This window comes from Podarcis vaucheri (assembly GCF_965113315.1).
Source record: "Podarcis vaucheri genome assembly, chromosome: 3".
In the NCBI taxonomy this organism is placed as follows: Eukaryota; Metazoa; Chordata; class Lepidosauria; order Squamata; family Lacertidae; genus Podarcis; species Podarcis vaucheri.
Window position 1 is genome coordinate 85,183,726 of NC_138761.1, and position 13,842 is coordinate 85,197,567.

General features: G+C 40.2%; 1 protein-coding gene across 1 annotated transcript in view; it reads left to right on the plus strand.

The window, feature by feature from the left end:
* The window catches only part of ELOVL4 (ELOVL fatty acid elongase 4), a 47,701-nt gene extending 34,463 nt beyond the window's left edge, over window positions 1-13,238 (plus strand). Inside the window, exons 4-6 of the mRNA XM_082216975.1 lie at window positions 6,508-6,679; window positions 9,292-9,419; window positions 10,449-13,238. Coding sequence (XP_082073101.1) covers window positions 6,508-6,679; window positions 9,292-9,419; window positions 10,449-10,718 — 570 coding nt within the window. The 3' untranslated portion in view covers window positions 10,719-13,238. The remainder of the gene's footprint in view (window positions 1-6,507; window positions 6,680-9,291; window positions 9,420-10,448) is intronic.
* Window positions 13,239-13,842: the final 604 nt, after the last annotated feature.

Below are 13,842 nucleotides of genomic sequence, written 5' to 3' on the forward strand. Positions count from 1 at the left end.
TCACACTAAGCTATAGTTTGGCTTAGCATTAAGTGCAAACCAGGCCTATGTGCACACAAGCTCACCTTTCGGAGAACACTTTCCCAACCATTTAAATGGAGGAAGCCAGTTTACACAGGTGAGTTACTAAAACTGTGCTTCTCTGTGCACAAAAGTGCTCTGTGTTCATCTAGATCAAAGTGTAGCTCTTTTCCTTAAAATGAAACAATGCAAAAGAAGTTGTGCTCTGCAAATTCTGCTTACTGGTAGATTGTACTTTATTATTTCCCCCCTTCTTGTCATTAGTCCCCCACCTCCCAGCAAACCCCACCACAAGCTATGTAGTACCCATTCAAAAAAGGCTAGTGCTGGCACTACTCAGGCATAGAACAAAGGAAGCAAAAACCTACTGTTAAAAGAACTCCCAGTGAAATCAGTTATCACAAACGTGAAGTTGACTCTGATGTGCAAGGTATGAAGATCAGGGACCTCTCACTGACCCTTTAATCGTAGTTGTTAATGTAATCTTTCTATGCCATCTGGTGTCTTAACAGACTTAGATTTTACATGTATCAATGCTTGCTGGGACAGGGGAATAGTTAAACACATTTCTGAAATAATTCTGATATTTAGAACATTTTAGGCATTTTAGAATGTGTTATTATGTCATTACTGTCTGTCAAACTAGCTTTTATTATAAGTTTATAGCACAATTCAACAATTGTGTCCTACTTTTTTTGCTGCTGTTTCCAACAATGCAACTTGCCTGCTCTTAACCTATTACCACAGTGCAGAAAGCATAATACATGTAAAACTGTATGTTCTCATCTGTCTCAGTGATTGCGTCTCTGGCCTTGGGCAATCTTGCTAAATACTTTATCTCCCCTGCCCCCTCTTCTCTTGCTCATATGAAAACTGAGATAATAATAGTTACATATATCCTCAGGTATAATGCTGGCTAAATTACAGTTTTTATTGCACTTTGGATCTCAGCAAAAAAAAAAGCCCCACAAAAAAAAGTAAAGCAGACGACTTACAACGGGGTAGTAAAATAAAATCTGCATTTATTTAATGTTCTTGGACTGAAAGGTCACAAGGTGTATTTGTAGAGCTGTGGGAAATCTAGGCATAAGCAGTCATGGGGAATTTAAATTATTTGGAGCTGGAAAATTAAAAGGAGTTTGGAAGTATGTGGTCAGTTGCGTTCCCATGTCAGGAGAATAATTGTGCATCTGAATGGCAGAGTTCTAGACTTTGTACAGTCCTGAGCTTATTGACTATCAAACAAAGGAACCAAATGCTACAGATCATGAAGACCCTTTTAGAGAACAGTGCCTGTTTGATTTCACTCACCATTTCTGTCTCCTAGCTGCAAAGTCCTTATGGAATGCAACAGAGGCAGATAGAATGTTGTGCATCTCATTTCTTTTTAATCACTCTTCCACAGTTAGGAATACCTGCTCTTCAGTTTTGGTTTGGCATTTCATTCTGGTCAGAGCAAAACCATAGTGAGTTTGCTAATACAGAGAATGATTGATAGGTTTATGACTGAAGCAGTTAACAATGTTCTTTTGATCCCCATCAGGCATGCGGCCTGATCAGTTGATTTGGAAATAAGCTCAGTGTGCTCAATGGATATTAATCCCATGGTGCATGAATGGCAGCCTTAGGCACACTTAACTTTCTCTGGATAATTCCTCTAGGATATTAAGACTGCAGTCCTACCTGAACCAATCAGGACATCCTTCTGATTGAATTGTTATTCTCTGTTCCTAAATGCACTTAAATTTTAGTCATTTCTGCTAAAACACAGTGCGATTTCTCATATGGCCATGGTTTACATGTCACATTAAATCATAGTTAAAATAAACCATGGTTTAATGTGAACCATTAGTGTGTTGGCGCATGCTGCTGAAATGGTGGGTGCTTTGCTCCTCCTCTCCTTCTGCTGTTACTTTGCAGGTGGGAAGAAAGCCATGGTGTGCCTTGCCATGTTCTCTGAACCCAGGCTCACAGTTTGTTTTTCTTTAAACAAATCATACGCAGAAGCCAAGGTTTGGTCTTCATTTACTGCTCATAGTTTGCTTTGGGGAAATGAAATTAAATTGTTTATTTAAATTATAGTTTAGATGACATGTGAACCCAGACCATAGCAATTAAAGTTTTCTACCCAAGTGGTATTTGTTTATAATTTTATTTAAGATATGTACATACCCTTGAAGAGAGTCTAGTCTATACCTTGTCACACATTTTTACTCCAGATCCAGAAGGGCAAACGTTTCCAGATTTAATAGTATATTTTCAACTTATATACATATTAAAAATAATGTGGATTCTACTTGTCCCCTTGACATTTCCAGAGTTAGGTTTCTGAAGCATATTACAGTGGTGATAATTGCACCTTCAGTCCACAGCAGAAGTGACTGCGGGAAAAAAATTAATGCAAAGAAGCCAGCATATTTACCTTAGCAAAGTCACCTAATTAAAAACACAGCTATATTGTATATTGAAGGGGCGGAGATTGCTATGTAAAAAAACAACAGGGGCAGCTATTTGGCCATCCACGTGGTGCACACCATCAAATACACCTTGATATATAGATTAGGCTTGCCATATTTCAAAAAGTAAAATTCCTGACACCACCGAAATTGTTGTTCTTTTTCTTTTTGGCCAAAGTTGTTGAGCTTTGGCCAGGCCCCAATGCACCCCTTTCTCTGACACAGCCCCTCACCTTACTTTCCCCTTTACTATACCCCACCCAGCTGCTCAGGCCCCCAACAACCCTCAGAAATGTGTAGTGAGGCACTGCCACCTCCCCCCCCCCAACCTTGAACTTACCACAGCCGGTTTTGTTCCTCTTCCACACAGTTTGCTACCCTCGCTTTCGAGGCCTATCCATGTCTCATTTAAACTGCTTCCTGCACACGCACACACACCATTACCTGCCCGGCCCCCATCTCCGCCTTGACGGTGCTGCAGCTGGAAGGAGATGGTGCATCCTCCCCGGCAAAACAAGGAGGTGCCTGGCTGGTGAGCCAAACCAACATGGCCACCTCAGCCCTCTTGGGTGAGGTGGCCATTCTAGCAGCTCCCGAGTGCCCATCTGCAGACCTTCTCTCACGGCCTCTGCTGCTGCGACTGAGCCACCTGCGGGACACCCCTGGCACAGGGTCCCTTTTTCAACACGCTAGGGGCGGCTAGGCCTCTGCATCGCCTTCCTCTGTCCCACATCTCCTCACTCTGCCCCCCCCCTCCCTGGCTAAGGGAAATGAGCTCTCATCACTTCCACTGCTGCTGGGTCACAACCTCCCCTGGATTTTTTTTTAAAAAACCAGAAAACCGAAAACACCCGAGTTGCCATACGTTCAGGAAATTCCGGAGATCTCTAACATTTAAAAAAGTTTCCCCAGCGTCCAATTTCTGTACATTTCTGGTGTTGTTTTTTTTACATATGGCAAACCTAATATAGATGTACTTTGAATGCAAGCACTCCGCATAACAGAGAAGGGAAAGGTATGCATTTCTGGAAATGACTGCACAATCACCCACAATAGTACTTTTCGTAGGTAAGAGAAGCATTGATCATTCCTTTTAGGTTAGTTAGGATCATATAGTAATAGTAAACGTTTGTAATATAAAAGTTACAAACTTTTATCCAGAAGTTGCAAGTCTCCTAAACATCCATCTTTCAAGCACAGGTTGTGTCACTCAAGTTCCTGTAAGAGAAGCAGCATGTTAAAGTTCCTAGGGTTGTATGCAACTAAGTCATACTCCAGGTAGACCCATTGAAATAAATGGACCTATGTTAGTAGTCATGCCTATCAATTTAAATGGGTATACTCTGAATAAGACTAACATTGGAAACAACCCTTAGTACTTGCTGTATATATGTTAAGTAAGAATCTTGAATATTCTTTGTAAGTGTCACAACTTTATTTGATCAGTTAATGAAAATGAATGTAGCATTCTGTTTTTTATCTTCTCCCAAAAGGTGGTGTCTTAATCCATGCAGCGCTCTTCAGAGCTACTATAGCTATCATTAGTGGGTGTTAGCACAGGCTTTGATGTGGGAGTTAAATACATGACTATCTGGCTCAGGGCAAACAATGCTACTTCTTGAGCAATGTGCATTTTAAAACCACTTTTGAATAACCTTTATATCTGGGAACTCCTAGCTCTGTAGGAGTCTCCCTTCATCTTCCCTCTCCTTTCCCATTACACCCGCATGTATCCCAAATAGTTTGCCTTATAAGACTCAGAGCAAGTCTGGCAACAAGCAGGGAAGGAAGGAAACTGGTTTTATTTATATCCCACTCAATTTTGAGGACCATTGATATCAAAAGTGTCTAGGGAAAGAGGCAAGAATTCAGAATGTGATAAATATAGTCAACCAAAAGCAAAAAGTGCTTTCATCTGATTTGCCAGATCACCAGTGCAGAATTAGCTAAACTCTTTAATGCTTCTTTGACATGTTCTTTCTTCCTAAACCTTATCCAAAGTAGTTGGTCTTTTTGGTTCTTCAGTGTTAATTAGAAATGCCCAAGGAAGAAATGTTCAAAATATGGAGAAAAGAAAAAACTGTTTCACTCTTTCGAGTTGAAAAAATGGCAGAGTGGTAATACACTATTATTTGTAAAATGCTGTTTTAAATGTAAAGATGAGTGGAGCTCTAAAAAACAAATAAAGGTATGGATCCATCGGGTTTCCATGGTAGATTATAGAATCTTGACTAGATCCTGCAGCCTTCTTCATGTGTAAGACAGATCAAATAAGGGACCGTTACAAAAAACTTTTCCTGTAACAAAAGAACTAACGGTCACCAAGTAGAATAACTACCTATTATTAGTATTGCAGTGTTGAAAGACTGAACAGCCAGGAAGGAGTTACCTACTATAATTACTATCCTGTTGCTTGTCCTATTAATAATCTATTAATCCAATATACTCAAAGGATGTAACTTCATGCATAGTGTATAGGGTCACCCCAGCCCAGTTTAAGTGCTTTAAGCTCAATTCCTATGCACACTTATTTGGGAAGAAACCTTACTGAGCTCAGTAGCAGTTACTTCTGAATAAACATACATAAGGTTGTGCCATTAACAGTTTACAGACTTAGAACACCTGTAAGTGTGCATTTATTTTGTTATGAGTACTTTAAATCTAAGGTGTTTTACCCTAAAGGGGTTAAATTAAAAGTGTGCCACAGGTTATTTGGACAGTCAAAGTGAACTGTAACAATATTTTCTTTTGTAGAGGGAGGTTGCCTTGTTCCAAGACGACATGCTTGCTGCTTTTGAAAAATAAAACTGGGGAGGAGTGAAATCTGGAATCATGGGCCCTTTGTTTACCTATTTATTTATAGCCATAAAAGAATTTTTAAAAGATTAAAAAAGCAAAAGAGTCACAAAATGGCCTTTTTAAAAGATCTGCATTAGTGTCTTGTGGTTTCAGTGCTGCAGCTGTGGTACACTCAGCTTCTAAAGAATTAAAATAAAATAAATAACAAAATGTAAAGGGTGAAATCCATTGTCAAATGAAGCATCCATTCTCACAATCAATTTCCCCCTCCCTCTCCTTCCTTTTTGCCTCCATCTGCGTAAGAGCCCCACCCTCTGCAGCCATTTTGGTGGGCATATGGAGAAGGTTGTCTTTTCAAAGTCCATTTTCCTAATACATTAATATCAGTCAAGGCTTCAGCTGTTTGTTATAGGAACACCGTTTAACAGCATGATTTTATACATGTCTACTCAGAAATAAGCCCCATTGAATTAAATAGGGCTTGCTTCCAGCAGTAGCTAAAGACTGCAGTATGAATAAAATTCACTTTATTTGTAGATTAACAACATTGGCTGTTTATTTTCTAGAGAAACTGGGGAGAAACTGACTGGAGTCTTGTTCCAGCTCATAATAATAAACTGTGTTCTACATTTAGCTCTTTCATAGTCAGATTACTACAATACGTTTTGAGAGGGTTTTTCTGTTTTGTTTTGTTTTGTTTTGTAAGTTGAAGTCCTATTCATGTCTCTGAAGCTACAGTTTTATCTTTGTTGTTGTGAGATGAGGGGGCTGGATGGGGTGTGTATATATTAATGTCTATTAATTTCAAGGAGTGAACAGCACACAATGAATGGCTTCACAGAACACAATCTTGTTTATAAAAGCCCTTTTCCCCCCTAAGAGAAAGAGAATGCACAAAAACGATTTCTTTTTTATTTACCTCTTTGAAATGAAGCCACAAATAAACTTGTAGAAACTCTAAACAAAGAATCAGGTAGTAGTGAACAAGATTCTAGACAAACGTGGGGAATCTTTGGCCCTCCAGATGTTACTGAATTTCAGCATCCCTTTGGGGACCAATTGTCTGTGCTGGTGAGGGCTGATGAGAATTGTAGTACAATATTTGGAGAACCTCAGTTAAGTGACTTCAGCTCTAGAGATCTATGTAATGGCAGACACTGGGCTACATGGTCCGTGTATCTGAACTCCAAATTGGTATATGAATTCTTACGCTCTTCTTTCTGTATTACAGATAGCTGGGGCTTTATGGTGGTACTTCGTATCAAAAGGAATTGAGTATCTGGATACAGTATTCTTCATCCTAAGAAAAAAATTTAACCAAATCAGTTTTCTTCATGTCTATCACCATTACACTATGTTTACTTTGTGGTGGATTGGCATAAAATGGGTTGCAGGAGGGCAAGGTGAGTAGTCTTGTTTATCTTCCCAAATAAGGAGTACAAAGTGGGGACTCTACCTGGAAGCGAATATTCATTTTGACAGTAGCTTGTAAATATTGTTTCCTTCTGGAGTAATGGAATGTCCTTTCAATTCTGGAATGCTAAAGTTAAAGGGTAGATTCCTTCCTTCTCTGGGAAATGAGGGGGAGGAAAGAAGTACCGTATTTTTCGTCCCATAGGACGCACCTAGTTTTTTTGGGGGGGAAATAAAGGGAAATTTTTTCCCCTTTATTTCCCCCCCAAAACCAGGTCGGGGAAACCGAACCAGGTTGAGGAACAGCAGGATGGCGGCGCTGCGCCTCCCTGCTGTCCCCCGAGCTTGTGGGGCTGGCCGATGTCTGCCCGGCGCGCAGGGCGCTCTGTTTCAGGGTGCCCCGCGCGCTGGGCGGCAGGCTGCTATCCGCAGCGTGGGGAGCCCTGCGGGGAACTCCTGCAGGGCTCCCCATGCTGCGGATTTCTGCCTGGCGCGAGGGGCGCTCTGCTTCAGGACGCCCATCGCGCCGGGCGGCAGGCTGCTATCCGCAGCCTAGACAGCCCTGCGGGAACTCCCACAGAGTTGCCTAGGCTGCGGATGTGTCCCCTAAGCGCTGGGCGCTCTGCTTCCAGTGCGCCCGGCGCTGCGGGAGGCAAACTGCTACCCGCAGCCTAGACAGCCCTGCGGGAACTCCAAGCTTCTCCAAGCTTCAGCGAAAGCCTGCATTCGCCCCATAGTACGCACCCAGATTTCCCCTTCATTTTTGGAGGGGAAAAAGTGCGTCCTATAGGGCGAAAAATACAGTATATGATTGCACTACTAGGAATTAGGAAACACTTCACATGGGCATGAATGCATGATTCGGATTTTGCATGCAAATTCTTCTTTTTTGCATTTAAGTAAACTTGCTGTGCGAAGCAACACATACATCTGGCTTGCTCAATCTAAAATTCAGCAACCATGAAAAAGAAGAGATTATTTTATTCTGCCTTGCTTATTCCAGAATATTTCCATGGTGATTAAAGGATGTAAGGCCCAAGCTTATTCATGTTTATTCAGAATTAAGTCCTGTTCATTTCAATGGGATTTACTTCCAGAAAAGTATGATCAGCAGATTCACTACATTTTATATATGCATAAGTATATATATATATGTATGTGTGTCTGTTAGCAAGCCTAGTATATATAGCAGGCAACAGCTATAAATTATACTCTAAACACAGAAATTGTTTGCAAACACACAATGCAGAACCCTGTAATTATTTCCCAGACATTTTGCTCATCTTATATTCACATCAACTCCTTTGGAACATCTTCATTTCCTGTAATACCGTAGTTCTGGCCTTGGTTTGCTTTGCCTTTCTTAAATTATAAGTTCTTCAAAGAATATTCATGCTAATCATGTCATACAGCTTGATAACCATCATTAATTAGGAGAGCACAGGAATGACTTCTTCCTTCTGGATCCAGATAGAAAAATGCCCTTTGCAAAATAGTTTTGGTTTGGGGCTTTTTCTGGTTTTTGTTGTTTTTCAGAGTATGCAATTTGATTTTGCAACTATATTGGAATTTTGAGAACAGTTTGTAATCCTGTGCAGACTTCCCTGGGCATCATTCCTTACTGAGTTCACTGTAAACTAATAAGAGTGATTTCTGTTTATGCCCCCTGTATTTTTAAAACAGTTGGTATTATTTAACAGTCAGCACATCGCAAATACACTGTGGTTAAAATATTTCAGGTGATAACTGAATAAGTCATCCTCAGAGTGGACTCACTGACATTAATTAAGTCCAGTGGTTTCATTGGGTCTACTTTGAGACTGGTATGAGAACCCAAAAGGGAGGGGACAACTTACAGCAGTGGAGCTGCATCCAACATTGGTGCTTTGCTGACACATTATGACCTGGCAAGCATGACTGAATGAACTTGGCAACCTTTTGCAGCTTACACACCAGCCCTTACCTCCCCCCCATCCCAGAACACTCATTTTATTACCTACAGGTGATGTGTGGCTCAAGACGAGCCACAGGGTGTCATGCAAGGGAGTAAAAGGTCAGAGCAGGGTTGTAATGCAACAGAGGCTAATTTAGATGGTAAGATCCTCAAGACAGGAACCTCCGCCTTTTCCTGTTTATATTATACTCTATAAAGCCCCATGTATATTTATGATGTCATACAACTAAGAATAAGAATTTGGACATTCTGCTAGACTGGGTACAGTGCCTGCAAATGGAGGAGAAGGGTAAAAGGCGAGGACTGAGTGTCAATATGGGGTGTTGTCCACGATGGTTCAGCTTATTGCCTATGTGCAGGTGCACTCACACGGAAGGAGGGAGAACAGATCTCTGTCGGCCACTGAGGTTGCCCCCCATGAGCTGATATATGATGTATATTGCAAATGTTTCCCATAGTTTATATTTAGAACAGAAAATACCTTTCCACTGTGAATACTAGGCTGTAATTATTATAATGTACTATGAAACCAAATTATCTAAGCTTTTACTTTAATGTGTAACGGGAATAATAGAAATAAGGAGAATATGAGGTTACACCTCTTGCAACTTTCAGATAACATCGTTCTTTGTTTCTTCCTCTCGACAGCTTTTTTTGGAGCACAAATCAATGCTTTTATCCATGTTATTATGTACATGTACTATGGACTAGCTGCCTGTGGCCCAAAATTTCACAAGTACCTTTGGTGGAAACGATACTTGACCATAATGCAGCTGGTAAGTAATTTTTTTTCAAAAAAAAACACCTATTACCTAGGATACTTAGAACCTTGAATGCTAGAACTTTAAAGCTAGGTGGATGTCATGCATCCACACACCCCATGTACCTCTTGAAGCAAGATGCTCTGTACTCAGATCACACCATAGACATGAAAGAGCAACCAAGAATGAGATTGGTATTCTAGCCAGATGAAAGAATAGAATTGAATACAATGAAATGAAATGTGTAGAAATAGCTCCAGGTAATGAGTATGAACCAAAACAGTATCTTACATACCTATTTGCATGCAGAATTTCTTAGAAATAACTGTAGAATGGAAAGTACACGGTAATTCATCGAAATCTGTTCACACTGAATCCAGTGATAACACTGTGCACAAAGGGTTTGGCTCCATGAAATAGTTGTCTTACACATGAAAAGTTGGCCACTGGGGGAGCAGGATGCTAGGCCATTGGCTTAATCCAGCAGGCTATTCTTATGTTATTATCTTATGCAAGTCTTTTCTGGATTTTAAAGACCAGATTAATCCCTCCATATTGCTGGCAGAGGAACAACCCAGATTAGGGGAGATGATTTATGGACCACCACCCCCTTCTCCGAAATACATGGCTGTAGATCAGGCATTGGGAACCTGTGGCTCTCCAGCTTCAGGGTTCCATCTCCCATCAGGCAGCATGGGCAATGACCAGGGATTGTGGTGGTTGTCACTCAGCAGAGCTTGAAGAGACACTGCAGAACAGTTCCGAAAAGTACAGTAAAGCCTAGTTGGTCATGAATATTATGAATAGCAGAATAGGAGAAACATGTCTTCTTTTTCCGTTTCCACCTAATAGCGATTATCATTTCTCTGTGACGTGTTGGTGAATCATTTTTTAAAAGTATACCTTCAGTTTTGCAATTTGCCTGTTAATTCTTTTCAATATCTGTCTAGTATTCAGATTTCCCCAAAAAAAACATTATAAAATGCAATTGAGCAGAAGCTTATTGATCAGGATCTTTGACATTCTGTTTTTCTACCTTTTCAGATTCAGTTCCACGTGACAATTGGCCACACGGCCATGTCTATTTATATTGATTGTCCCTTTCCTAAATGGATGCACTGGGGCGTCATTTTCTATGCCAGCACTTTCATTATCTTGTTTGGTAACTTCTACTATCGGACATACAAGATGCCCAAGCAGCCTGTAAAGAATGGCAAGATTACCAATGGTGTTGTGGCAAATGGTATAAGCAAACCAGAAAATGGTCTAGTTGTGGAAAATGGAAAAAAGCAGAAAAAAGCAAAAGGAGAGTAACTCGATCCAGGCCTTAACCATTGTTGGCAGTGAGGAGTCTCCAAATTGGTTGTAAAAGAGAAAGAAACGTTATCCTATCTATACCAATTGACCTTTAGGTTATTGAAGAGATAGAAAACATTATTTATGAAGATCGTTTTAACAACAACCCTTCAACTTAAAAAATTCTATTGTAATTATGTAATTATTAAGACTCTCATGATCTCTATGTAAACTTTTAGACTGCTGGTGTTGGTAATGTAAGAAAGAATTGCTGAAGCATATCCTGTCAATCCAATGGTTAATACTACAATTAACCAAGGGTACAGTTGACTTGTTGGAGCAGACATTTCTTTGAAAATACGAATATTGTATAAATCTTTCTGAACCTATCATTTGTTTTAAGACCAAATCATTCCCTAATTAGGACATGGATTTATTCTTGCCCTCTTTTATCATAGTTTTGTTTTATAGTCTCTTAAACTACATGTTACCCTAATTTGTCCACTATATCTGTTACAACTTCTCTTGTGTGGAAATGCACCTACCTCTTCATTTTTTGAAAGTAACACCTAACATTAAATACTAATTTTTGAAATACAGAGTCTGCCAATATAAATTTTGTTCTATTCTAATTAGGAAAATGTATTTCATTATTATTTTTTAAAATGTATTTTCTCATTAATGAAGAGGACATATTTGAAAGGTCTGTATCTGAAACAAATGACAAACCATGGTCTAAGTCTAAGACAATCCTTGTTTCTAAGATGTCATGAAACTATTGTTTGTTGTCTCCAGTTGCATGAAACCCATGGTGCTAATGCTTAAAATGGTTGGATGTTATATTGTGGTAGAGGGGAGGACAGAACTCAAGTTTTTATTTTGCTAATGGCCTACTTATTTAGTACTGGGCATGTTAAATATAAAGAGGAGAAATTCATCAGCATAGAGTCTTGTAGCTGAAAGCCTCCACCCAGCAATAGAACTCAAGTTAGCCACGACCAGCTTGTTCCATTGGGTTCAGCGGGACTTAAGTCATGATTAAATTTAGTTAAATTGGGGCCCAAGTGCTTAAATGTCATGAGCAAATGCACTGTAGATAATATTGTTGTGAACTGTTTACTCACAAGGTGGTCTTGCCTCTAGTACTGTAATACTTGCGGGCTCATGATCTTTTTACAGGTACTGTACAAATAGACTCGTAATTGATCCTTCTTGCAGTCATGTCACTGCAAGAGCAATATTGGCTGGTTAAGATTCCATCCCTTCCATATCAGCTTCTCTAAGTCTAATTTCCATGGCTGTTCTGCTCATCATTCCTTCTGCTGCACCATTATGGCTTGCCTCTAACGCTTATTGTCAGAGTACCTCAAGTTCGACTCCACTATGGACTGGATACATTTTATTGCACAACTGTGAAGAAAGTACAGTAAGGATCCTCCATTTGCACAGCCCTGGAAATGGATGTGGAGAGAAGTCATGGTTTGCTCCAGCTTGGATTGAGTTTGAGGCACATCTGGAACTAGAACTGAGGAGGTCGTTAGATTTCTCTGCTCTGAATACCAGAGCCATCCTCATATATTTATGAGAAAGAGATTTCTCTCTAGTAATGTATTTTATATCATGAAAATAAAGCTATTTAGTTGAGACAGAAGCTCGCAGGACATTCTGTTTTTACTTTTACCCATCTTGTATTGTCTGTAAAAACGATAGGAGAACAAACCCCCCCGTATTTCCTAATATTTACTATGTCTCTGGCTTATTGGTTTTGCCCAAAACACTCCCAAAGCAATCCAAAAGTATAATTGGAAAGGTTATAAATGTCTGGACACAGATCATCTTTACAGGTTAATTTGGCAGGCTGGTCTCCCAAAGTAACCCAAACTGGGTATGAAAATACTGACGTGGGCTGCAGCCCTAACTAGGGTGTAGGCCCATGGAACACAGTGAGACTTACTTCTGAATAAACCTGTTAAGGATGACACTGTGGAAATACACAGCAGATCTCTTAAATCTTAACTGGTCTGGGACCATCAAGTAGCTTCTCTGATTAGGGTTGTTTCTTTTGTGCTTTTCAAAATGGAGCCGAAAGGTGGGTGTTGTTGTAGGCAGCTGGCAGAGTAGGGTGGGGTGACCTTGCTCACCTGGCTTCTGAATGTGGGGGTCACTGCTGTTAATAGGGAGGGGGTGACTGCAGGTAGCTTGGTTTTCAGCAGGCACAGTAGCACAAGTAGTGGGTTGGCTCCAGTACCAACAACCTGCTGAACTCCCCACAACCTCAACTGTTACTCAACTGCCTCTGTTACTGGCAGCGAACTCCATGTTGGGAAGCCAAGTACGCAATGCAGCTCAACCCCGCCAGCTGCTCCTGCAGGCAACAAACATCTTGGGACATGATACGCTAAAGGGCTGTTGATTTTATTGGGGGAGAATTAAGCATGGGCTTAACTTTTTCATTGAAATCAATGGGACTTGCATGTGCTCAACCTTGTCTGGATTATTCCCTTAATGTATAGAAATAAAAAGTAAAAGATGTTTGCAGATCTTTTGTCCTTTTTATAATCTAATGGGATTTCAGCATGGGGTGGTGTTCTGTCATCATCCAGGTGGAGGGGGAAAACACCTATTTCAGACAACATAATTGACTTTGCCAGTCGTACTGAGAATATTGTCTTCCAGGGTGGTGTGGCTTTTGACTTTGATTTCATTTGGTTTGATTTTTTTGCATACCACAGTCTCCTAGGTCTTTGTGTATTGTAGATTCATATCCATGAGAACATACACTAATCCTATGGTGCAATTCCACCAGGATATTTCTGCTGGAAACCCAAATCCTGCGGAGCTTGTAAACAAAGCACTTGTTGGCACTGATGACAATGCAAATTGCACCACAATAAGATACAGATCCTGGCATGCTTGACTATGTGGCAGATCTGGTTTAATTAAAATCATGTTTATCTGTTCGTTAGTCTCTTTTATCACAAAAGTGACTTGAAATAACTTACAAAAAAATATAAACCCAACAAATAAAAGTTTTAAAACACATCTATACAAGTAAAAAAGACAGGCCACATTAACAGAGATCAGATAGACCTGAAACCCCTCAAAAGAGGGGCCAAAATCCAGGGCTAAAAAAGGTTTCTGC